We start from the raw sequence: 23,777 nt of genomic DNA, 5'->3' as shown, positions 1-23,777 counted from the left end.
GTTCATTTTATACTAGCGCATCACTTTATTTGTTTTTTGCATTTTGGGAATAATGTTATGGCTCATTTCATACCACACTATGCACCCTTACAGAAATTTTAAAGCATGTTTGAACCATTTTTGTTCGCATCACATTCATTTTCCACCAGTGCCTGCCTTAGAAGGTATATTCAGGATGTTTAACCTTTCCTAATGTTTAAATAATGCACTGGATAGACAAAATAAGGGCTAAAGATTTAACTATTATTGGCTTTGCTAAGTCACTTTTACTGCATTTCAAACAAAGCCTTGATCACTTTAACTTTTACAATAAGACTTGCTAATGGTTCAAGTAGCGAGCTGGCCATTGTGCTGTATGAACCAAGTCTGAGCCAAGGCAGACTTGATGAACCATAAACAACCTGACTCCATGTGCCAAAGAACAGGAGGGAAATCTTAGTGAGTGTCCAGGACCAAAAATCAGACGAGATTTAAGCCAGACTCAAGCCAGGTGTTTGGCTCAAGTCACCCGCTCTCCAAAATTCAGAATCTGATCAAGATACAAAAACAGTCACTCTTAACCTATAAAAATGTGCCTTTAACTGACTTTTATTTTACCGCCATAGCTGGCAATGTTTCAACCTCTTTCGGGTGTTCTTATGTCATTAAAAAGTCTAACCTTCCATTCATACAGAAGTGCTCTGGTAAAAGTACCCTGTCACATATATTTCAATGTACCTAATATTTACCCATTAACGAGTTTCAACTAAGACACATAAATGTAGCTATTACAATCACTTGCATTCACAATAATCACTACATTTGTGCACTCTACAGAATGATTATATATGATCGTACTTTATCTGAGGTATTTTTGCTATGGAATTATAGAGTATAGTTACAGGGTGATGTAAAATCCAGTCTTTATACGTTACAATAGTTGGATAGCTCTGCTAACAATTTTGTAAGATTTTAAGGAACCCCTAGGTCTTGGGCCCCGGGGACATGTACAATGTTACCGTACCCCTGCCAGTTTTCCAGAAAGGTTAATTTAGCCACATCTCCTACACGGGATATGGGAAAAGAAACTGTTATAAAAACAGTCTGTCATGGCGATTCTATTATAATAAATTAGAAACATTTAACATTCCCGAGAAAAGTCAACAAGCAACCTGTGAAATGTCAATGAAGAGAGACACAGGAATTAGGCTGTGGCTTCTCATACTAACCTGACATCGTGCCTCCATGCTGCCGGATAACATTCAGATTAATTAGGACAAACCACATGCCACTAAATGTACATTGTTCCCCAGGCAATTTGTTCTCATGTGACATAAGATTACATGCTATATAAGCCTATGGAAGCCCACATACCGCTGAGCGATAGGATTACTTGCATGATGATGGTGCTTGGCATGCTAAAAAATAGATTAAAAAAAAAAAATTTTAGTATTTTGTTTAAATAGTTTCTTTACATGATTATCATTCTATGTATTTACCTCCATGAAAAATGTAAAAAATTTATTTTTCAGTCATCTGAGTTATTGAAAGAACTGTAAGTTTCCTGAACCCCTGTTACACACACACACACACACACAATCCCACACACACACATACATATATAACATTTTTAGTGAAATGTTTTTTTTCATATTTTTTTAAAGTTAGCTCATCAAAATAATAATGAACACGTAATGGTGTTTTTCAAATTAGTTTTTTTTAATTTGCTTTTCAAAATAACCAGATGTATAGTTTAAAAAGGAGCCCACCTTTTGTGTATAAGAGTGACCATCTTTAAGGGAAAGGTCTATTGTTCCTGAAAGCCCCATCAGGGAAGAATGCATATTAAAGTACTCTGTGAATACTTTAAAATGCATTCTTTAAAGATGAAACAAATAAAAATAAAAGCACTTACCAGAGGTGTGTTGCAGCATACAGGGTATAAGCTCCTGTGCAGCCTGTGACTGGGCACACAAGCCCATAAAACACAGAAGGAAGGGAAAGGGAGGGAAGTGAAGCAAGACAGAGGCTGAACAGCCAATCAGAGCATACCCTGTGACCTAAAGCCCTCCCACGCTTACTGTCTGGGTGCGGATGGGATAGAGGAGCCGGCTCCGCACTGGGTTAATCAGGTAATATCCATACCTGCTGTAGAGCAGGTGTCTGACAGCTCCTCATGTTAATCCAGAGCTCAAAGGCAGCACAGGTTAAGGCAGCAGAGGAGCAGCTCAGGCTACTTCCAATCAAGTACGACCATTACAAGTAGAGAGCTCAGGGCCCTCTAACTCTCTGGAGCCCTGGAGCAATTTCGCAACGTGACCCTAGGTTAATCCGGCCCAGTGTAACACGTACATGTTTTCCACACAAAAAGTTTCATTAAATTAATATGGTTATGCAAACTGTGACAATTCCCCTTAAAGGTGGAAACATTCTGTAAATACCTTTAAGGGTTACTCACTTTGGCTGCAGATATACCTTTAACTAAATTATTTACTAAACTTTCATACATACAGTAATACATAAAAATCTTCCACTTTTCAAAATGTTTTTCAGCTAGTTTTTAAATAATGATTGTCAGAGAAAATTTACAGGATTCAGTCAAATATGAAATAAATCAGCCTTTCTAGTAGACTGCTAGAACATTGCAAATGCCTGACGTTACCTAAAACCATGAAGAAATGACAAGATCTGGCATCGGGAAGACGCAAATATGGAAGAATATCATGCATTTGAGGATTCCAGAATTCTCACTGCGTTTTAACATTTTGACCTCGTCAGCTCCACATAATAACTTATCACTGGATTCAGTTCATATACAAAAGAGTATGTGAATTGATGTGCATAGAGAAACACCTTTCCAAATATCCCACTGGGGTTTGTTGTGTGTGTTAATTACAACCTTGTCTGTGGAATATTAACATCACATTCAGTGTTTGGTAACTGTGCAAGTCAATGAAGTATGTGAATCTTAACACACAATATGGACATAAGTATTGGGACACCTGCTTATTACACAAACATAGACATTATTATATAATTGGTCGCCCCTTTGCAGCTATAACAGCTTCCGCTCTTCACAAGGCTTTCCACAAGATTATGGAGGGTTTCTGTGGGAATATTTTCCATTCATCCAGTAGAGCGTTTGTGAGGTCAGACACTGAAGTTGGACGAGGAGGCCCGGCTCGCAATCTCCGTTCCAGTTTATCCCAAAGGTATTCGATGGGGTTGAGGTCAGGGCTCTGTGCGGCCGGTCAAGTTATTTCACACCAAACTCATCCAACCATGTCTTTATGGACCTTGCTTTGTGCGCTGGGGTGCAGTCACGCTGGAATAGAAAAGGGTCTTCCCCAAACTGTCCCCACAATGTTGAAAGCATAGCATAGTTGGACTTGGAAGCCTCTTTTTTTTAAATAACATATTTTTGTGGGAAAATAATTACAAGCTAAGCATGATTGACCCACTTTTATTTTGCCATATATTACTGATAACACTAAATTATGCAAAGGTAAATAGCCCAGGTGGGGATGCTTCTATGCTTTTGAGAGATTTATATTAAATGCATACACATCCTGTTCAATAACTGATGTGGTTCAAAACCATATACTTTTATGATAAAAATAATTTTTATTATGCATCAACTGAATGTATATTAAGAAAATTTGCTATGGAAAGGATCTGAGCTTTTTTAAGCAAACGCACGTATGAAAGTTGTAGCCTCTGGATTAAACATAGACAAACATTAAACACGAGACATAGTTAAAGCGCTGGAAACCATAGAGCTTGCACACGGTCTATCTTGGCTCTATGCATGAGATGTATCTTAATATAAATAAGTGGCATATGGCTTAGTTTCCCCCTTTTACATTTACAGAAACATTGGTTTTGTTTTACATCTGTATAAAGAGTTTAATTTTTATTCTAAAAATGGAACTCTGAACTTCACAGGAACAATGATGTACCGGGTACATCACAAAACAGAGGACAAGAGAAGTGCCAGGTACATAAGTTGAAAATGGTATTCCAGCACTGATCTCATCATTGCCGGACTGAAGATAATCTGGAGTCTAGTGATGTAACGCTACAGCACCTACCGCAATGTTGGGGAGCAGCCCACTGGGCATTTGCCCAGTGTGCCAGATGGCCAGCCCGGGCCTGGATCCCATCAAGAATCAGCGGAGGAAGGCTGTATAATGATATCCTGGTCTTCTCAACATAGAACAATATCTCTGGCTCTAAACCATCAGATTCAATGTAAAAAGCAAAAAAACTAATAATTATAGGGAACCAAGTGATACCACCATGCCATCAGAACAGATACACTCTTAATAAAATAGAAATTTCTGACCCCAAAAAGATCGCTAGTCTTGTCGCAATGCTCTCTGATAAAGAGCAGTGTAAATTAAACATTTTACTGTGTGGATCATAACGAATTGTGGCAAGTTCTTGGGGGTATGGGGATACCAAGTCATCGTGTCTGCCTCCAGAGGAATCTGTATAACGACCAAATAGCAACAGTAAGAACAGACCACAAACAATGGGCTGGTTTAAGATTGGTAAATGAGTATGGCAGGGTTGTATACTCTCACCCTACTTATTTAACTTGTATGCGGAACACAACATGCAACGTGGTGGGCTTGACAAATCCAAGGCTGGAGTTACAATCGCTGGAAGAAACATTAACAATCTAAGATATGCAGATGATATCACTTTGATGGCTGAAAGCGAGGAGGAGCTGAGGAACCTTATGACAAAGGTGAAAGAAGAAAGTGCTAAAGCTGGGTTGCAGTTAAATGTAAAAAAAAAAAGAAGATTATGGTAACCAACTTGATTAATAACTGGCAAATAGAGGGAGAAAACGTGGAGACAGTGACAGACTTTGTATTTCTAGACATAAAGAATACTGCAGACGCTGACTGCAGCCAGGAAATCAGAAGACGTTTACTTCTTGGGAGGAAAGCAATGACAAATCTCGATAAAATAGTTAAGGACACAGACATCACACTGACCACAAAGTTCTGCATAGTTAAAGCAATAGTATTCGGTGTAGTAACCAATGGCTGCGAGAGCTGGACCATAAGACAAGTTGAGCAAAGGAAGATAGCTGCTTTTGAACTGTGGAACGAAAATTCTGAGATTGCCATGGACTGCAAGAAGATCCAACCAGCCCATACCCCAGGAAATAGAGCCAGACTACTCACTTGAGGGAATGATATTAAATACAAAACTGAAGTGTTTTGGCCACATAAGGAGAAGACAGGATACCCAGGAGAAGATGCTGATGTCTAGGGAAAATCAAAGGCAAAAAAAAAAGAGGGGCCAACCAAGGGCAAGATGGATGGATGATATTCTGGAGGTGACGGACTCGACCTTGAGGGAGCTGAGGATGGCAACGGCTGATAGGAAGCTCTAAAGTGGGCTGGTCCATGAAGTCATGAAGAGTTGGAAACAACTGAACGAATAAACAGCACAAACACTGAAGAACGTATAACAAATAATTAAAAAGAAAAAATCAAGCCAAAAATGTAAAAAATGCAAATTAAAAATGATTAAGCAATGTCTAAGAATTGTGCAATAACAATACACAACTGAACAACAGGCAGGGCCGGCCCAAGGCAAAATGCCGCCTGGGGCGAATTTTAAAATGCCGCCCCCCCCCTTATCTACCCTTCCTCTCCCTCCGTCCCTGCCGCCCCCCCCCCTTGTACTTACCTTTCAGCAGTCCTGCGGCGAGTCTTCCTGTTCGGTCTCGGTGCCGGCTTGTAATGCTGAGCGCCGGAAATCTTCCGGCACTCAGCATTACAAGCCGGCACCGAGACCGAACAGGAAGACTCGCCGCAGAGGAGAGAGAGAGGGGCGCCGAGCGGGTACTGACAGCTTTGTAAGCGAAAACCACTCGGCGCCCCTTTCTCTCTCTTTTGCTTTAAAAAAAAAAAAAAAAAAAAGGGCTTGGGGCGGCCTGGAGCAGTTGCCCCACTCGGCTCCATTGTCGGGCCGGCCCTGACAACAGGGAAAAGATAATTTAATAGGAGGAATAATCTTGTAGATCTTGATGCTTGATTTAATTACATGGGTTTATTAGGAGTACTGAATGGCGACATGTAGGATCTTCAAAAGATCTTCAGGCATTAAGAAAGAAGATCTACCTAAATATTCAAGCTCCTTTTCTCTGTTTGGTTGATCAGTCCGTAGCTGTTTGAGGCTGCAACTTGTGTTGAAAACGGTGACAAAAATGTTACAGAATATTCACATAACATAATGAGCTCTATGTCAGTCAGGCTTAAATTAATTAAAAATACCTTTCGGCTTGCTGGAACGATTAGCTTAATTTTAGCTTAACACACGACCATATACACACCAGACATTAATGATTGCATTTTTTTATTTAGGGGATAATACGCCTACGTAGAAGATGGAGAAGAGGAGAAGAAGGAGAAGGAGATGAAAGAAGAGATGAATATATTTTAAAAAATCTGTTGCATTGACATTCATTCTAAGTCAAAATCTATTTAATTTAGGCAGTATTTAGGTTTTTGTAGGTGTTTGTCTGAATAATATACAGATAAAATAGATGATGTGGGTTGTATTGTATGATTTATAGCAGATGAGGCAATTTTTCCAAGCTACTAGTGCAAAAAATAATATAAACATTTGATATTCTTTTTAGTAAAATGACACAGAAACAAGAAATGGATACCTTCCATTCAGTAGAACAATGAAAATGTTTCACATCTCTTTCCAGAAGCCGAAAACCTATCCTTAGACAAGCTTGTTAGACCCAGTGTACAAAAAAAAGGATCCAGTTGTATGTCTGCCAATCAGAACAATAGTAAATGTCAAATACGATTGGATAGAACATTAAATGTTTCATCTTGATCCAATGCTGGCTCCGTACTTTTATGGAAACAACAAGACGTAGCATTGTTAGGCTAGGCAAATTATAAAAACATCTGGCATGACAATAATTTCAATCATACAGCGACTAAAAGCATTTAGAACAACAAGAATCAAGTAGACAAATTCCTAGACAAAGCAAAAAGTTGTTGAAATGTACACTTTGCATAAACCTTTCATACATTCTGTGGAATGCCCAGGCTTTTTTATAAAATGGTGAAACATGCGCACTATACATAATATTGTGTTATTTTAGTAAATTCAATGGACTCTGTATTGCTGGGCTGGGAGGCCTATGGTCGATAGCTCTTAAAATCTGTGCCGTTGAAAGACTTATGGTATAATGCCATTGTTACTCAGGTTCAAACCTTCCAAGACATATATATTTTAATCAAGAAGAAGGCAAAACACGTGTCTTCAACATCGCGTGCTTAGTAAAATTATTCTAAAATTGATGACTGTTGTAGCTTCGACTTTCCGGGCTAGGCTTAACTCCCCACTAACCCCAATAATGACACCACACACCACTGAATCTGGATGAGAAAAGGCCAAAGCCAATTTTATTTATTAGAGTCATTGTCACGCCAAAACCTGAAACAACAAACATCAGTGCGTTAACAAGGACAATGACTCAAAACACAAACATGTAAATATATACAATAAACACAATGCACACACCAAGCTTGCCAAGTAATCCAGGTACCATAACCAAATACCACTTAAGGAAGGGACATACCCAGATGCCCCCACCCTGACCTGAGGTTCCCAGCACTGACAGCCAAGAACCTCCCACCAGATGTTACCAACAATTCACTTACCACCACATTAACCCCCTGGATACCTGGCAAGCTGCCGCCCCACAGACTGTGACAAAACGACACAAACCAACAAACAAAATAAAAGGGAGGGAGGGTGGGACACGCAACCAGGTAAGCTAACCACAAAAATGGTTCCTGAGCCGGGGAAAGCAGCCACTTATATAATCTTCCCCCAACTCCACCCCCGAAATTCCTGCCAAAAAGCCTACCCCTCCTCCGCACAACAGTCAGGCCCCACTATAGCCAATGCTGCCCCCCCCCCCCGTGGGCATCAATACCTGTCTTTTCTGGAAAGGCATTGAACTTTTTTTTTATTAAATCATTACTAAGTCAGTTAAAGCCACTAAACTGGGAAGTGCATTCCACATCTTAACTGTCCTTACTTTAAAAACCACTAGCAAAAGGACACTTTTTCACTGGCCCCCATGTTGTCTGCAAAGTTTTAAGAGAGGAAAGGTTCCCAGACTGGTCTTTGCATTGTCCTTGAATATACTATATACTAAGCTGATCATATTCCCATGCAAGTGTCTTTTCTCCAAGGTAAACAAACCTCATTTTGAAATTCTGTCTTCGTCCCTTTTATTTGTTTTCTTGCCTGTCCCCTGAGCACTCTCCACTTCGTTGTGTTTTTTTTTGGTACTCATTGTTTCCTGAATGAAGCAATAGTATGTTTTCATAGGCTAGACAAGGAAAATGGACCAAAAACTAATTTAGTCTCCTGACTTTTCGGTTTGGAAGAATATTAGGGGGCGTTTTGAATTAGGAAACAAAATTGGTTGTCACTCACTTATTCACTTAGACTCACTTTTTCTCTGAATGTCTCCCTACATTTTTCACCATTTTTCACCGCTTCCATGCCCCTGTCTCCTTTTTCAGCAGCTCCGCTTCTTGTCTTGCCTCTTCTTGTTCTTCACTTTTTCTTTCTTGGTCCGCATATCCTCGGTGTCAGCTGTGTCGTCCAGGCCTCCTAGAGTGCTTTTGCAAAATGGCGGAGCCTCCATGCACACCCGTTCCCCTGATTGGAGGAGACAGAGTGAAAAGAAGCAAAAAAGAACAAAATGCATTGAAACCAAGTGAAAATTCAGCTCTAAAAAAGTTAAAAACATTTTTCCCACAAATAACCGTGCAATAATCTGCCTTCCTTGGGACAAAGGTAGTACCTCAAAAAGCATTAACTTGTAGGCTAATTTCATAAGTTTACAAAATAACTTTTAGTATTTTTCTCTGACGTTGTCTTTGGTTCCAATATGCGCCAAAACATCTGGATCATGACTACTTCCTCCCGGTAGTTTGTCAACACGATCTACAATATGTCGAACCTGAGCTGCAGGGAGAGGGTCTATTGTTTTGTTGGTGTAATTGGGGTACAAATTACCTCCTCTTAATAATATATAATAACGATCCCACACCACCACAACCCGTCTGGGCTTCCATGCAATCCGGATCCTATCTATGCTAGAGGGATGGGACCGGCCGCCATTTTCCTCTCCTCCTCCCCGCTGTAACCATTTCTGTTACCCGACCATGTACCTCGTGGTCCTCTAGCTAATTTCCTCCCTAATCTATTCTTGCAGATCTATTCCCTTTAAAGATTGTAAATGATTTCAGGACACGGCAGAGGGTGAATGATCAAAGCCCACCAAGCATTTAGAATTCAGTCCCTCTACAGTAAATAATAAAACACTAAGACTAGGGAGATGAACTCAGAAAAAGCAAAGTTATGCATGATTTCAGTTAAACGCTATAGGAAATGCTACAAATGAGATACATTGGTAATGATTACAATGTACTTTTATAAGCATTACATGTTTAGGGGGCTCTCTGGGACTATGAAGTGTTACTTAATGATCATTGAGTTCCTCTTTTTAATTATTTTTATGTGTAATGACTTTATTATTATTTATATGACGGCAAATTAAAGGTAATTCCACGTGTAGCATTTAAAAAATGTATATTATAATTACTGCAATTAAAGTTATAGTCTTAAGCTATGTCAACCAATATGTATGAGATTTTTGGGATGCAGTTTAACATAAATGTCATTTGTACAAAATAATACTTGCCATTAACGTCATTAAAGTGGCGTTATTTTATTTTTTTGAGTAATAAATTAAGCAGATGCTACTTATATTAAACGTAAGTCATCATCCCTTAAGATTTTAGAATCCAAAAAACCCTTAGCTTATCAATGCTTTTTAAAGGTTTTGTTAATTAACCCCTTAAATACAAAGATTATGTTACACTTGAGGGCAAGAAGTTTTAGGATGTCTTTGTTTAACCCTGATTTCTCTCATTCCATTTAACTGCACAAATCAGCAAATGTTTAGCAACATTTCTCTATTGCCTTGATGGATTAGGGTTTTATATATAGGTCATGTTTTTCAGGACATATATATATATATATATGTATATATATATCTATATATAGATATATATATACAGTGCTGCCCCCTGCAGTATGGAGGATGTAAACACTGAGTAATGTCTTCCCTTCTGTGAGTTTATACATCATACATACTGCAGGGGGCACACTTTACATGTCAAGGTTTGGAATGTTCGTATCTCCTGGAAATAAAAATGGCCAACCCAATGATGGATCCATCCCAAGGTGTCAACGATGAAACCACAGGGAAGGAACCCCTGAACGTCTATTCCGACTCTCAAAGCCCCCGCAGGCTCCTCTGGAGAGAGGCAACCAGGCCGCCTTCCACAGCAATCCCGACACGAAGCAGATGCAGCCCACATTTTAACCTATTAATTACCTAAAGCATCACTGGTCTTCTAGGCAGCGGGGGTTGATGCCCCTCGATGTGTTGAGGATGATGAGTTTCTCTAAATTAAGCAGACGAGGTCCTTGATGAGAAAAACAAATTTAGCCAGAGGGCAAGAGTTAGATGTAACACCTGCAGCCCCCGAAGCATTAATTATCCATATCCAATTGGCTTTGACCTGGGGATGAACAGAGTTTCTGATTCTTTCCTATTGACTGTATGTATTGAAATAGAATGAGCAATCTGGCACCCATGCGTCGGAATTCTTTGGATTTTCTCCAGTGTCCAGCTTGGCCCTGGCTCTTTAAAGCCAACAGTCGATGAAGCAAAGGTATTTGGCCACCTGCTGAAAGGTGGTCAGGAAGGTTACCTCAGGGCAAAAAGGGCAGCTGGGGACGGCCCAGACATCCTCAGAGGCCAATACACAATCACTCTTTTCCCCACTGATTTTTTTTTTTTTTTTTAAATCGTTTTTATTGACATCTGTAGACCAAAACAAAGCATGTCGTACAACACATGAAGTGAAGCAAGAGACAATGCCCAACAGGGTTACATCCGCAAATCATGACGAAGCAAACAAATGTCTCGGTAAAGCATAGTAGCCGGGTACAACCGGCAGGCATAAGTCACTTCAATCCTGACATGAGTGACGAATTAGACAGCGCATATCACAGATGTGGTTTTCGTAATTTTTATACATAGAAATCAAAACAAAAGAAATAAAAGAAATGCGAACCGAGAGCAGTAAAAAAAGATGAGAAGAGAGAAGAAAAGGAGGAGAAGTAGAAGAGAAAAGAAAAGAAAGGAAGCATAGAGAAGAAGGAGGGAAACGAGAGAAGGGGGAAGCAAGGAGGAGTCGCGCCAAGCCCCCAGGGTGACCTGATGGGAGCTAAAGATGAAGTAGAGGCAACACCTGGTCCTTGTCCGCAAACGCCGTAAGCCATGGGTCCCAAATTGCCTCAAACTTGTGCATAGTATCGTGAAGTTTCGCCGTGATCTTTTCCATAGTGATCATGTGCCATATATTGGAGTCGATTTCCCCCGCCGTAGGAGGGCGCCCCTTCCACCTGCGTGCTACTGCTTGTTTGACAGCCGCACAAATTCTATGTATCAGACTGTGGTTATGTGGAGAAAGGTCTGGAACGTCCACATCCATCACTAGCAGCGCTACTTCAGGAGATTCCGGAATAGGAGAGTGTAAGGCCTGAGACAGCCGCTGAAAACAGTGGTGCCAAAGCGGCGCTAAAAATTGACACGACCACCACGCATGAATATAAGAGCCCGTCGCCCCACATCCACGAAAGCACCGACGATCACCCCCAGGGCCCATGTGAGATAGCATCGCAGGCGAGAGGTACCACCGTGCGACCACTTTGTAGAGACGTTCCTTGACCATAGTGTTGATGGTAATTTTATGCATAGACTCTGCAGCAGCTTCCCAAGCCTAGTCCGAGAACTCTCTGTGCAAATCCTGATGCCAACTCTGCCGATACGTAGGGGAAGAGCCAAATTTAATGGCCAAAAAATGGTCGTAATGGGAGGAGATGGAGTGGTGTAGACGTTTACGAAATAAAAATCTCCGTTCAAACAGTGTCTGGTCACCCACGTACCCCCGCTCAAGTAAAGTCAGCATAAAGTGTCGGAGTTGTAAGTAGCGGAACAATTCCCGGGGCGGGATGTGCTTAGTGTCACATAGGGTCTGGTACGAAATCACCTTGCCTCGGTGTATCAACTGGCCCGCTCTTCCAAGTCCCGCCTCTGTCCACCAGGCGAATTTAGTTGGTGCAAGCCCCTCTGGAAAGGCTGGATTATGTATTATGGGGGTCAAGGAAGACGCGCGTTCTGTAAGGCGTAATTTGTGTTTGAACGTGGACCATATGCGGTAAGATGCTTTCATGGTCACGAGGGCGTTTGAGTTCTGGAAGTGCAAAGTGTCAGTCCAGAGAATCAGCTGCAGTTGATGGTGTGAAATGAAACCGCGTTCAATATCCACCCACGGTAAGACTCCTTCAGGAAAGGACCAGGCTTCCAACTGTTTTCCCCACTGATTTTATTTTCAATGCCCTGGCAGACCCCTGTGTGTCTGATGAGGAGAAAAGATCTACCTTGCCCCGCTTCTAAAGTGGTTTGCTCCACAAACACTTCCTGTCCACAGAGAGGGCTTCCTGTCTTAGGGTGCATGAGGGCAATGAACTCTTAATTTTTTATTAATTATTATTATTATTTTTTTTATTTTATTTTTATTAATGCGTTTGATTTATCCGAAGCTGGTATTGTCAGTGATGATAATTTCTATCCTCTTTGCGATGGTCATGGCAAACAGAAACGATTAGTGAAGTTGGGACTGTCCTGGTACATTTATGGCCTTTGGCAGCTATAGTGATAGCGGAAACGTTTGTAATAATAGTATTAAAAATAGTTAGAAATGTAGCATGTTTGGGATTATATTACACCACTGGCTGCATCACTGATATTGTTTTAAACTGTAGTCTATCTTTCTGTGGAAACTGGGCTCATAATAATTAATTCTCCAGGGAATAAAAATGCTATTTTATGTTGGCCGGGATCTTTTTTGATTTACATATTTTTGGCAAAAATATATTTTAACCTCGCGCCAACTACAACCGCTGCTGGAACCACACACACTGATATTTTAGTGGCGGAATATTTTATATATTTCCCAGGCATTACATTATGTTACGGTTTTATAATGGCTTTTTTTGGTTGTTGTCCTCTGCAGTAATGTGGGTTATTGTTGTATTGTGTTATATTTTTGTGATAATTCACCTAACATGGCTTTTTTAGTGAAGATGTGACCAAAACGGCTTTTACGAAAATTGGATGTCAAAATTAAGGTACAGTATAAAGGGAATCATACAGTATAAGGAGTAACGTACAGTATAAAGGGCACCGTACAGTATAAGGAGTAACGTACAGTATAAAGGGTACCGTACAGTATAAGGAGTAACATACAATATAAAGGGTACCGTACAGTATAAGGGTACCGTACAGTATAAAGGGTACCGTACAGTATAAGGGTACCATACAGTATAAAGGGTACCGTACAGTATAAGGGTACCATACAGTATAAAGGGTACCGTACAGTATAAGGGTACCATACAGTATAAAGGGTACCGTACAGTATAAGGGGTACTGTACAGTATAAGGAGTACTGTACAGTATAAGGAGTAACGTACAGTATAAAGGGTACCGTACAGTATAAGGAGTAACGTACAGTATAAAGGGTACCGTACAGTATAAGGAGTAACGTACAGTATAAGGGTACAGTACAGTATAAAGGGAAAGGTACAGTATAAGGAGTACCGTACAGTATAAAGGGTACTGTACAGTATAAGGAGTAACATACAATATAAAGGGTACCGTACAGTATAAGGGTACCGTACAGTATAAGGAGTACCGTACAGTATAAGGGTACCGTACAGTAAAAGGGGTACTGTACAGTATAAGGAGTACCGTACAGTATAAGGGTACAGTACAGTATAAAGGGTACGGTACAGTATAAGGAGTACCGTACAGTATAAGAGTACCGTACAGTATAAGGGGTACTGTGCAGTATAAAGGGTACTGTGCAGTATAAAGGGTACTGTGCAGTATAAGGGGTACCGTACAGTATAAGGGTACAGTACAGTATAAAGGGTACGGTACAGTATAAGGGTACCGTACAGTATAAGGGGTACCGTACAGTATAAGGGATACCGTACAGTATAAGGGGTACCATACAGTATATGGGTACCGTACAGTATAAAGGGTACCGTACAGTATAAGGGTACCGTACAGTATAAGGGGTACCATACAGTATAAAGGGTACAGTACAGTATAAGGGGTACCGTACAGTATAAAGGGTACTGTACAGTCGGTACGGTCATACAGATGATTTAAAGGTGGGCAGATAATATCATAAAGCAGCAGGAATTGCAAGTTTGATGCTTATCCAATTAAATTGCTTTTTCCTATAGACTTTTATACGAGTTTCGGGGAGATTTAAGACTGAACCGTACTATTATTTTCAACAAGGCGATGTGATAAGGAGTCTGGGGTCTGTCTGAAAGATTGGGCTCAGATTACAGAACGAGAACAAATGGCCGATATGCAGCTGCCTTAAGCAGTATATTATGCGAAAAATAGAAGTTTTTACAATAAATAAAGCAGCTCAATAGTTTTTAATATGATAAAAAAATGGTGGGAGTTTCTGTTATAATAGGGAGTCTTTTTAATTTTCTTTAAACTTTTTCATGTTAAATCATGATATTGATCTATGTATATGACAATTTTATATTGGTAAACCAGACGTATGACCTTTTTTTTAAAAAAAAATTAATACCTCCCTACTACCTATGTTATTTCTTTTAATTCCTTTGATAAAAGAGGTAGCTGGTGCTCCAAAATGGTTCAGGGTAAATATACAAGAACATATAATTTGGTACATAGATTATTTATACCCAAGTGTCCTGATGATTTACCAGATTACTTAAAAAAATAAAGAATATAAGAAATATGTTATATATATATATAGTCATTTTAATCAGGTTGTTCTACATCTTACAAAAACTGTATTAATGTGTATAGAAACAGCGGAAATGTGATCATAAATTTAAAAGGTAAATAAAATACATTATTTTTCTTCTGAATGCTTTAATCGGTTACATAAATAGCGCACAGTGCCACATAAAAGAGTAAGTAAGAGAGTCCTAGAGTCCGTGAAATTATATACTTTTTCATTAAACGTTTTTGGCAACATAATAGAATGTGCGATTATTTTATAGGTTATATTATAATAGGTAACTTTACAAAAGCTAATTGGAGGCATCCTTATTATTGAGTATGGTGTAATCCCTCAGGATCGTGTCATTCATTCATTCAATTCCTTCCGTAAAACTTCCTAAACCTTTACATGGAAGGGATTGGAGTAAAGTTTCCAATTCTAGGAGCCAAAGGAATAATCTCCCATGTGCTGATTTTTAAACATTTGCCAGCCTTCAAAAAGAAAATCTGCAGTTCCACATATGGTTAAGGCATCTAATGTGACCATTTCCTTACCTGGGCTTTATATTTTATTATTATTATTATTTATTGTTTTATATAGCGCCATCAAATTCCGGAGCGCTGTATTTTAGTTAAGTTCTTCAGAGCTAAAAGGGTGTACAAAGCAAAATATAACGCATGCCATAGGAAGGGTTAATACTGGCAAAAAAACCTAATCCAAAGGTTATTTTGCATTTCATAAAATGTCCCCATACTTACAATATGTTAATTTTCACATACATTATAAAAATGTGGGTTTTTTTCCCCGTTTACAGAGATTTGTAATTTTCATGAAATACTAACCTTTACGAATGACTTTTTCTGTATTATATTTAAAATTTTATTTAAAATATGGTAATTTCATTATGGTAGGTGAATCTCGCAAGTCTATATCTCTGTATTTGAATACCCACGTCTCAGTATCCAAAGATGGCCACGGAAATAACCGCTGACCCGGAGATCAATAATAATTTTGGGTGATCAGTTGACAATGTTTTGGAAACCCGAATATAAAAACAGGCTTGGACCGGGGATGCCTATGTGGCTCTGGTACGTTTAGTCCGGTTGTCGTCAAATGATGTTCATAAGGCTGCCGGGTGGATATGCATGACTGCTTGGGTCATGTGGGTCAGAGCCAGTGCGGTATTAATCCATGGGCCACCAGGCTTCATTTGCGACTTCATACCCCGTTGTTTTGCCTTTTAATGACACAGAAGTAAACTACAATAGGACGATTGGCTCCCTGTTATGCAACAGAGGGACTGACGCCCTATGGGCCATATCTTGGAACTGGGAACCGGCGCGCCCCACTCCCGGGCCAACAACGTTTTCCTGTGTGTGGGACTTGCCACGCCCACAACATCATCAGGACCGCCCACTGATGTCACTGGAACCACCCACCTGCAAAGCTAAGGCACAGTGTAGCTAAAGCCTACCTGTTCCCAGGTAAGCCCACGGACCGACCTCCCTAAGCCAGAATACACCCCTCGTCACAGGGCTCGGCTTCCTCCAGGCCCCTCATAAACCCACCATTCCTGCCAGGAACTGTGTATGAAAATACCAAAAAATGTGTGTTTTCACTAATCCGAACATCCCATACGTGCCATGTGAAACATTTGAGGCTAATTCATAGATGGGCACCAGCTGCAGAACTAGCGTTACAATAGATAATGGCTGTCTGGTGAGACCATATGGAACTTGGTGTCAGCTTATTGTACAAGCAACTAAAAACAGAAGAAATGTATTTACTTGTCTGTCTGCTGTGGAAAATAAGGGAGAATCCAACAACAACAAAAGGATCAGTATATACGATCTTCAAACAAAAAACACAACAAAGCGCATGTTGCTTGGGTAGAACGTGACATAACGGCATTTCGGTGCAATTCCGTTAGATTCTCTGAAACACTAGTTACCCCTAAGCCTGGGCAAACACCATGAGTTAACTCTCTATAAGCAAAGCGACGGGTTTATCATTTCTACATTACAGCATTAAAATGTTATTTCCCCCCAAATCCCACAATTCACTGCCCAGCTCCCAAAAAAAGATAGATAAACCTATGAACTATCAAGAATTAGAAATATCAATTAAACGTGATTCACATTATTACTTTCTCCTATTGTTAAGTGGCTGATTGTTCCTGATTGGTTCTGACATATTAGTAATTATTAGTATTATTATGATTATTAATTATTACCTTTTATTTATATAGCTCAGCTTCCCCATTGTAAAGTCCCTTTAATATACTTAAAAAGTAACCGGCCCCCTATCACACAGCCTGCGGGGGCCAACACCGTGTTACCTCTAGATTGTAAGCTCCTCGTTACCTGTGGTTTCTGTCAGTGCAAATTGTTGTGTTACACGCTACTTGTTATGTCCTGTTTACTCATTGTACAACGCTACAGAATATGATGGCGCTATCTAATAAATAATAATGTTACGTTACATACATTAATCTGATGGATTATCTGCACTTTAACAGCATTACAGCCACAAACTCTTCAGACGGGTGACATTTAGTGAAATGCTGGTTGGAATCCATCTAATCCGCCCAAAATATATTGTTTTATGATTGTAAACCTTATTTACTCCTTTACGGCTTTGTCTACCTTCCTTCACTGTATTATTACGCTACCACTTACGCTGGGAGGCTGTCCCACTTATCCACCACCCTCTATGTCAAGTAAAATGAGCCAGTAAAGTATAGATTGTTGCAAATTCCAAAAAATTAAGGGAACCTGGGATAATAAAAGTCACTATGCACAAAAATATAATGTTTCTGTAGATCTGCCATGTCTACTAAACTGATATTCATTCCGGAATGAGCGTGTGTGACATTATGGTAATTTCCAATCAGTCATACTTTAGAAATACCTTCCAACACACACAAAAAGACAAACATGTTTATTGGTAAACATATCAAAATAATGTTTAAGAAAACAAACAAAAACTTTACAACTAAAACTTATTTGAATGTGAAATCTTAATTAGATTTAGATTGTAAACTCTTCTCACCTTTTGTCCAGATTGTTATTCAATGCACTAATTGTTGTGTTCTATATGGTCATTGTACAGCGCTGCGGAATATGATGGTGCCATATTAATCAATCTTACTGATTGTAACTGTAGATTTTTGTAATGTATCGCAGCGAGGGAGCCTACAAATGTATTAACAGGATGAAAAGTGGAATTAAGAGCCCGCAGGCTGCCCCCTGTGATGTGGTGGGAGTAGAAGACAACTCCTTCACTGATAGCTTGACCTCCGGGTACTAAAAAAAAAAAAAGTTGAAAACATCCAAGAAAGTTTACAATCCAAATGTGTCACATGAAAGCGCAAAATCAATCCCACCTTCCAGGGAGAAAGAATAAAGAGGGGCTGCGAGGAAAGCCAGAGGAAAGCTGGGGCACGGAGACCCCTCAGCCAGGGAGATAAGAGGGGCAGAAAGGTAAAGGAGAGAGAAGCCGCACAGAGACAGCAGACAGACAGCCCTGAGATACAGTGAGATTTATTGGGAGAGAATAGAAGCAGGCAGGGGGTAGATAGAGGAGGAGGAGGGCAGGGAAGAGAGGTGCTGTCAGGAGAGAAGAGATAGTGAAGGGTTTACAAAGTCATAGGAGATTTAACTGAGTGACACTCACACCAAGAGACAGGGCATCACTGAGGGCTCACTCATACTGTGTGGGTGAGGAAAGGAGGTGACATGAAAACAAAAGGAGAGGATCTGCAAAGCAGAGTCCAGAACACACGGGAATAGCAAAGAGGGAATCCAGTGGGTGACATAAGAGATCCAACTGTGGACTGGACAGGGATTCTGCGATCAAAGAAGCACTGGAGACAAGGAGATCTGCTACACATGACCTATCTGCTATAAAAGATCCAGCAGAGGAGAGGAGATCTGCTATAAAAGATCCAACAGAGGAGAGGAGATCTGCTATAAAAGATCCAACAGAGAGGAGATCTGCTGTAAAAGATCCAGCAGAGGAGAGGAGATCTGCTATAAAAGATCCAACAGAGGAGAGGAGATCTGCTATAAAAGATCCAACAGAGGAGAGGAGATCTGCTATAAAAGATCCAACAGAGAGGAGATCTGCTAGAGATCCAGAAGAGGACATTATATATTCTAAAGGAGATCCAGATTTGCTAAGAGACCCAGCAGAGGACAGGAGATCTGCTGAAAGCCGCAGCAAATGCGATACAGAGAAGGGGAAAGGAGATCTGCATTAAAAGAGCGAGCGCAGGATAAGAGATCTGCTATCAGAGACCCTCCGGCGGGATCTGTGCGGGATCTGTGCGGGACTCCGGGTGTCCTTCGCATGCCTTCCAGGCCGGCCTGTGATGTGAGCGCCCCGCCTCCAGCGTTATACCCCGTACCGTGCAGCCGGCTGTCTGACTTCAGCTCCCGACTCCTCCAACTGCGCTGAGGCTCGCCAGGTCCCCCGACCCGTCCGATCTCCGGCTCCCGAGCGCCCCCTGTAGCCCAGATCCGCCGCGTCTGCGCCCCCCGATCACCGGCGCCAAAGCCTGGAAATCAAGAGTTTTGGGCAAAAACCAAGACTTTCACATAATAAGGGCACGGAGCGCAGGGCCGGGCCAATGTGCGACAGCGGTCCCCGGAGGCTCTGCCTGTGTCTGGGCTGCCTAATGCTGCTCCTCTCCCTGGGACTGGCCTGGACCTACAGAGAAGATCTAGAAGCAGACAGGTGAGTGTGACCTGCTGAGACCCGGAGATCAGCCTCCCAGCAGGTGAGGTCACTCTCACACCTCGCCAGTCAGCAGCCCTTTTGTACATTAGCCCGGGTTAGCGATTGCTGGGTGCCTTATTGCTGCACATTGCGACATGTCCTGATCATGATAAGAGTTACTGGTGTTACTTCCTGGTGCACTTTGCTTAGTAGTCCTAATAGCATCAGTGAAAGTACTAATCACCAGTGCCTTCTACATCAACCCCCAGATGGGGCGATAAGAGAGACCGCGCTGCCGACCATCCACCTGAAAACATACATTTATTTATATGGCGCCAGCAGAGTCTGTAGCGCTGTCACAACAGGGGGCAGTGAAAATATTTACCAAAGACCATTTAAAATTGACAATATTCTTAATACATACTGGGACGGAAGGAGAAGAGGGCCCTATGATCTTATAATTATTACAGCTGATAACGGACTCCTATTTTAATCTCAAAATGATACAAATTATATTTTCGGCCCCATCTAGTCTTCCCGTTATTCCCGACGTTAAGACTCGGACCTTAATCAGTCGTTGGTCTCGTCTTAGATTCAGGAGCCGTATGCCTGTCCCATGTATGTTTAAATTCCCTCACTGTATTAACCTCTACCACTTCTGCTGGGAGGCTGCTCCGTTTATCTACCACCCTTACAGTAAAGTAAAACACTGTTGTGTTTGGAAACGGAGATCTAGTATATGGCCACATTGGCATCACATATGACAACATATGAAAAAAACAGGTTATGCCAATATAGGAGAGAAAATTAACCCCCGATGCAAACACCCAGAATGTTATTTTACAGTCAAACCTGAAAACCTTTTTTTTTTTTCCTTAAATAATATTTTTTTCTTTTTTTAGGGAAATTTGTTCGGAGAATAAAATCACCACCACCAAGTACCCGTGCCTGAAGTCGACGGGAGAGGTGACTACATGCTTTAGGTACGCTTTACGATTCATTTAACTCGTCTGCTGAGTGGCTTTTGATAAGCAGGCGATAACCGTGATAAGAGAACGCCTGGGCTACAATAACCTGCTTGCAAAAAAAAAATGTAAAAAGATAATAAATAAATGTGTAATTTATTGCATTTTGGGTTCTATGACTTGTTTTGATTGCGAACACCCTTTGATAAAGAATGAATTATTATTTGTTTTTTTTTTTATGTTTTTAAATATTTGGTTATGACATCATCAGGTGCATGCTATGTTATAAAAACACCTGCGGTGCGAATGTTTACCCGATGCGCTGCCGACTTTATTTTGGGAACCGCGGACGGTGTTGGGCTCTCTTTAGTCATGCTGGTAATGAATCAGAACTTTAAAGAAGTATTTTCCAAGAGAAACATGGAAAGAAAACACGTTATGCGTGCCGTTAACTCTTTACCTGCCAAACAACGTGCATAGTGCTTCAGTGGCACTCACAGGCACTTAAAGAGTTAAGGCGCTTTATTGTATTTCTTGTGATTCTGCTGTGAGTCTGGATATATAACAGCTGATTTTGTGTTTTTTAGTATTTTTTTTCAATCTTATTATATTCTTATCAATAGATAATAGAGACGTAGGGCTCTCAGATACCCCCCCTCCCCCCCCCCCCGGCTGCGGATCGGGCACGTGTTGGTATTTTGACCTTTTCAGAATGTTTTTAGCCGCTGGGGGCTGATTATTGTTGTTATTATTATTTATTGTTTTATATAGCGCCATCATATTCAGCAGCGCTGTACAAAGGGTAATCAGGACATAACAGGTAGCAGGTAACATAACAATCTGGACTTAGAGACACACAGAAGGTGGGGGCGGCCCTGCTCAAGGAGCTTACAATCTAATTTATTTCAGGTACCGTAGCGGCTAATTATAGTTCCGTAGAAGATCTCGTTTAGTATCACAGACAAGTCGCGCTTTGTGTTCTGATCTATTATTACTGCAGAGCATCTTCACATTTAGAAGGCAGATCTACAGAAACATTATGTTTTTGTGCATAGTGACCTGTATTATCCCAGTTTCCCATTATTTTTGTTGTAATTTGCAGCAATCTATGTTTTTTCCGGCTCGTATTACTTGACCTAGAGGGTGGTGGATAAGTGGGACAGCCTCCCAGCGTAAGTGGTAGCGTAATAATACAGTGAAGGAAGGCAGACAAAGCCGAGGAGTAAATACGGTTTAAAATCATAAAACAATAAATTTTGGGCGGATTAGATGGATTCCAGCCAGCATTTCACTAAATGTCACCCGTCTGAGGAGTGTGTGGCTGTAATGCTGTTAAAGTGCAGATAATCCATCAGATTAATGTATGTAACGTAACATTATTATTTATTACATAGCGCCATCATATTCCGTAGCGTTGTACAATGAGTAAACAGGACATAACAAGTAGTTTATAACAAAACAATCTCACCTACAGAAACAACGCGAATTACCCTCATTTCTGTTAAAAAAGCGCTCTTGTTTTTTTTATACGTTTATTAGGTGTTTGAAGAAAATCAGAGAATGAAGAGCCACAAAATCTGACCCATATAAAGCGGGTTACAGAACTTCTCATTGACCTGCATTTTCTTTAGATTTTTGGTTTGCAGGAATTACCGTTTTTAATTCGATCATAATATTAATCCTTAAACTTTATCGCAGTTCTTACTATTAATTATATCAGTAAACTTTAATGCGGGCGCCCAATAATCCAGAGCTCCCCGGGCTTTGATCTTTCATGGTTAACATAGCCATTTAGCAAATGTATTATTCTTTTCATTTCAATTTTTTTTTTTTTTTTTTTCTAGAAACTAATTTATTTCCAATTTTTCTTGTGTGTGACAAACCTGAATCTTCACAGCCATAGCAGATTAATAAACGTCACTCCTGCCAAGAAGTTAGCAGACACGGGACCGGTCGTACATCATGGAAATAATGAATAGATTAAAACCTAGCTTTTGGCCTAGTTTTCTTCTATTATGGCGGTTACTTTCCGGAGAGGGTGGTAGATACGTGGAAGAGCCTCCCAGCAGAGGTGGTAAAAGTTAATGCTGTTCTGAAATGTAAACATGCAGGCGATCTAAGACACATCACAAGCATTAGGTTGAATGAGCGTGTTGAAGTGGGAACCTGATAACATTAGATAAGTATTTGGTGTCAAAGGACAGTCTGTGATTAGGTTTCAAAAGGACTACTAGTAGTCGTACCCGGGATCAGGTTTGCCGCTGAGCCGCATTGGTTTTTGCTCCAACCTCAGGGTCTCAGGGTGAAGGGGCAGATTCTCAGGGTCACGCAGCCTGGAGCCGACTCTCTGCAGAGCTGATAATAAACAAACCTCCCAATTAGTGCTTTGTATGTTATGGATGATATCCCTGCTTGAATGCAGGTGATTAAAATAAGTGCATCTTTAAATAATGAGTCCAGTCCAGGATCAGTATAGGAGCCATTTAGTTAACACATTTAAAGGGGGGGGGGTAGAATTCTCTAAAGGGGTTAATATTTAAAGAGCCTCAGGGTCAGCTCTGCACTTCTTACTGGTATCCTTGGATTGATTAATTTCTCCTTGTGAATAGGTTTAGAAGTCTTATCTTCCCCTCCGCTATCAGTCTTATGAGACCATAAAGCACCCGATAACCTGATTTCCTCTATTAACCATTTATTGACCTTGCGGCAACATTCAGTACCTGGAAACGAGAAGGTGATATACCCGATGGATTTGGCACTGAAAGCGTTAAGGATATATCTATACCTTGAGTTGGATCCTGTACATTTTTCTCAAGGCTTTACCGCTTTCTGCGTATAAATCAAAATAATCCGAGGCAATTGTTATATCACTACAGGTATTTTTAATAATAAAAAGCATTAGAGGCAAAGGGGATGTTCAGTTTACTTTACGGAAGGGGTGGTAGATAAGTGGAACAGCCTCCCAGCATAAATGGGTAATACAGTGAGGGATTAAACATGCATGGGGTATGCATATTGCTTCTGAATTAGGGTTTGATTAGGGTTTGAGTCTTTACTTCAGGAAATAACGCAACAAAAATGTGAACGCGCCGTCTGCACCTTTTTTGTTTTTATCTTAGATTTGGAAAAG

At 40.6% G+C, this 23,777-nt stretch overlaps 1 protein-coding gene across 1 annotated transcript in view; it reads left to right on the top strand.

Moving 5' to 3' along the window:
- The first annotated feature begins 19,593 nt into the window (after window positions 1-19,593).
- LOC149284240 (collagen and calcium-binding EGF domain-containing protein 1-like) overlaps window positions 19,594-23,777 on the top strand; it is a 137,768-nt gene continuing 133,584 nt past the window's right edge. The window contains exons 1-2 of the mRNA XM_089497008.1: window positions 19,594-19,700; window positions 20,585-20,665. Of these exons, the coding sequence (XP_089353134.1) occupies window positions 19,594-19,700; window positions 20,585-20,665 (188 nt within the window). The remainder of the gene's footprint in view (window positions 19,701-20,584; window positions 20,666-23,777) is intronic.

Source organism: Sceloporus occidentalis, unplaced genomic scaffold (genome assembly GCF_023333645.1).
Source record: "Sceloporus occidentalis isolate IW3139 unplaced genomic scaffold, rSceOcc1.0.p SCAF_97, whole genome shotgun sequence".
In the NCBI taxonomy this organism is placed as follows: domain Eukaryota; kingdom Metazoa; phylum Chordata; class Lepidosauria; order Squamata; family Phrynosomatidae; genus Sceloporus; species Sceloporus occidentalis.
The sequence above is the reverse complement of the archived record's forward strand: the minus strand, read 5'-3'. Positions and strand labels throughout refer to the sequence as shown.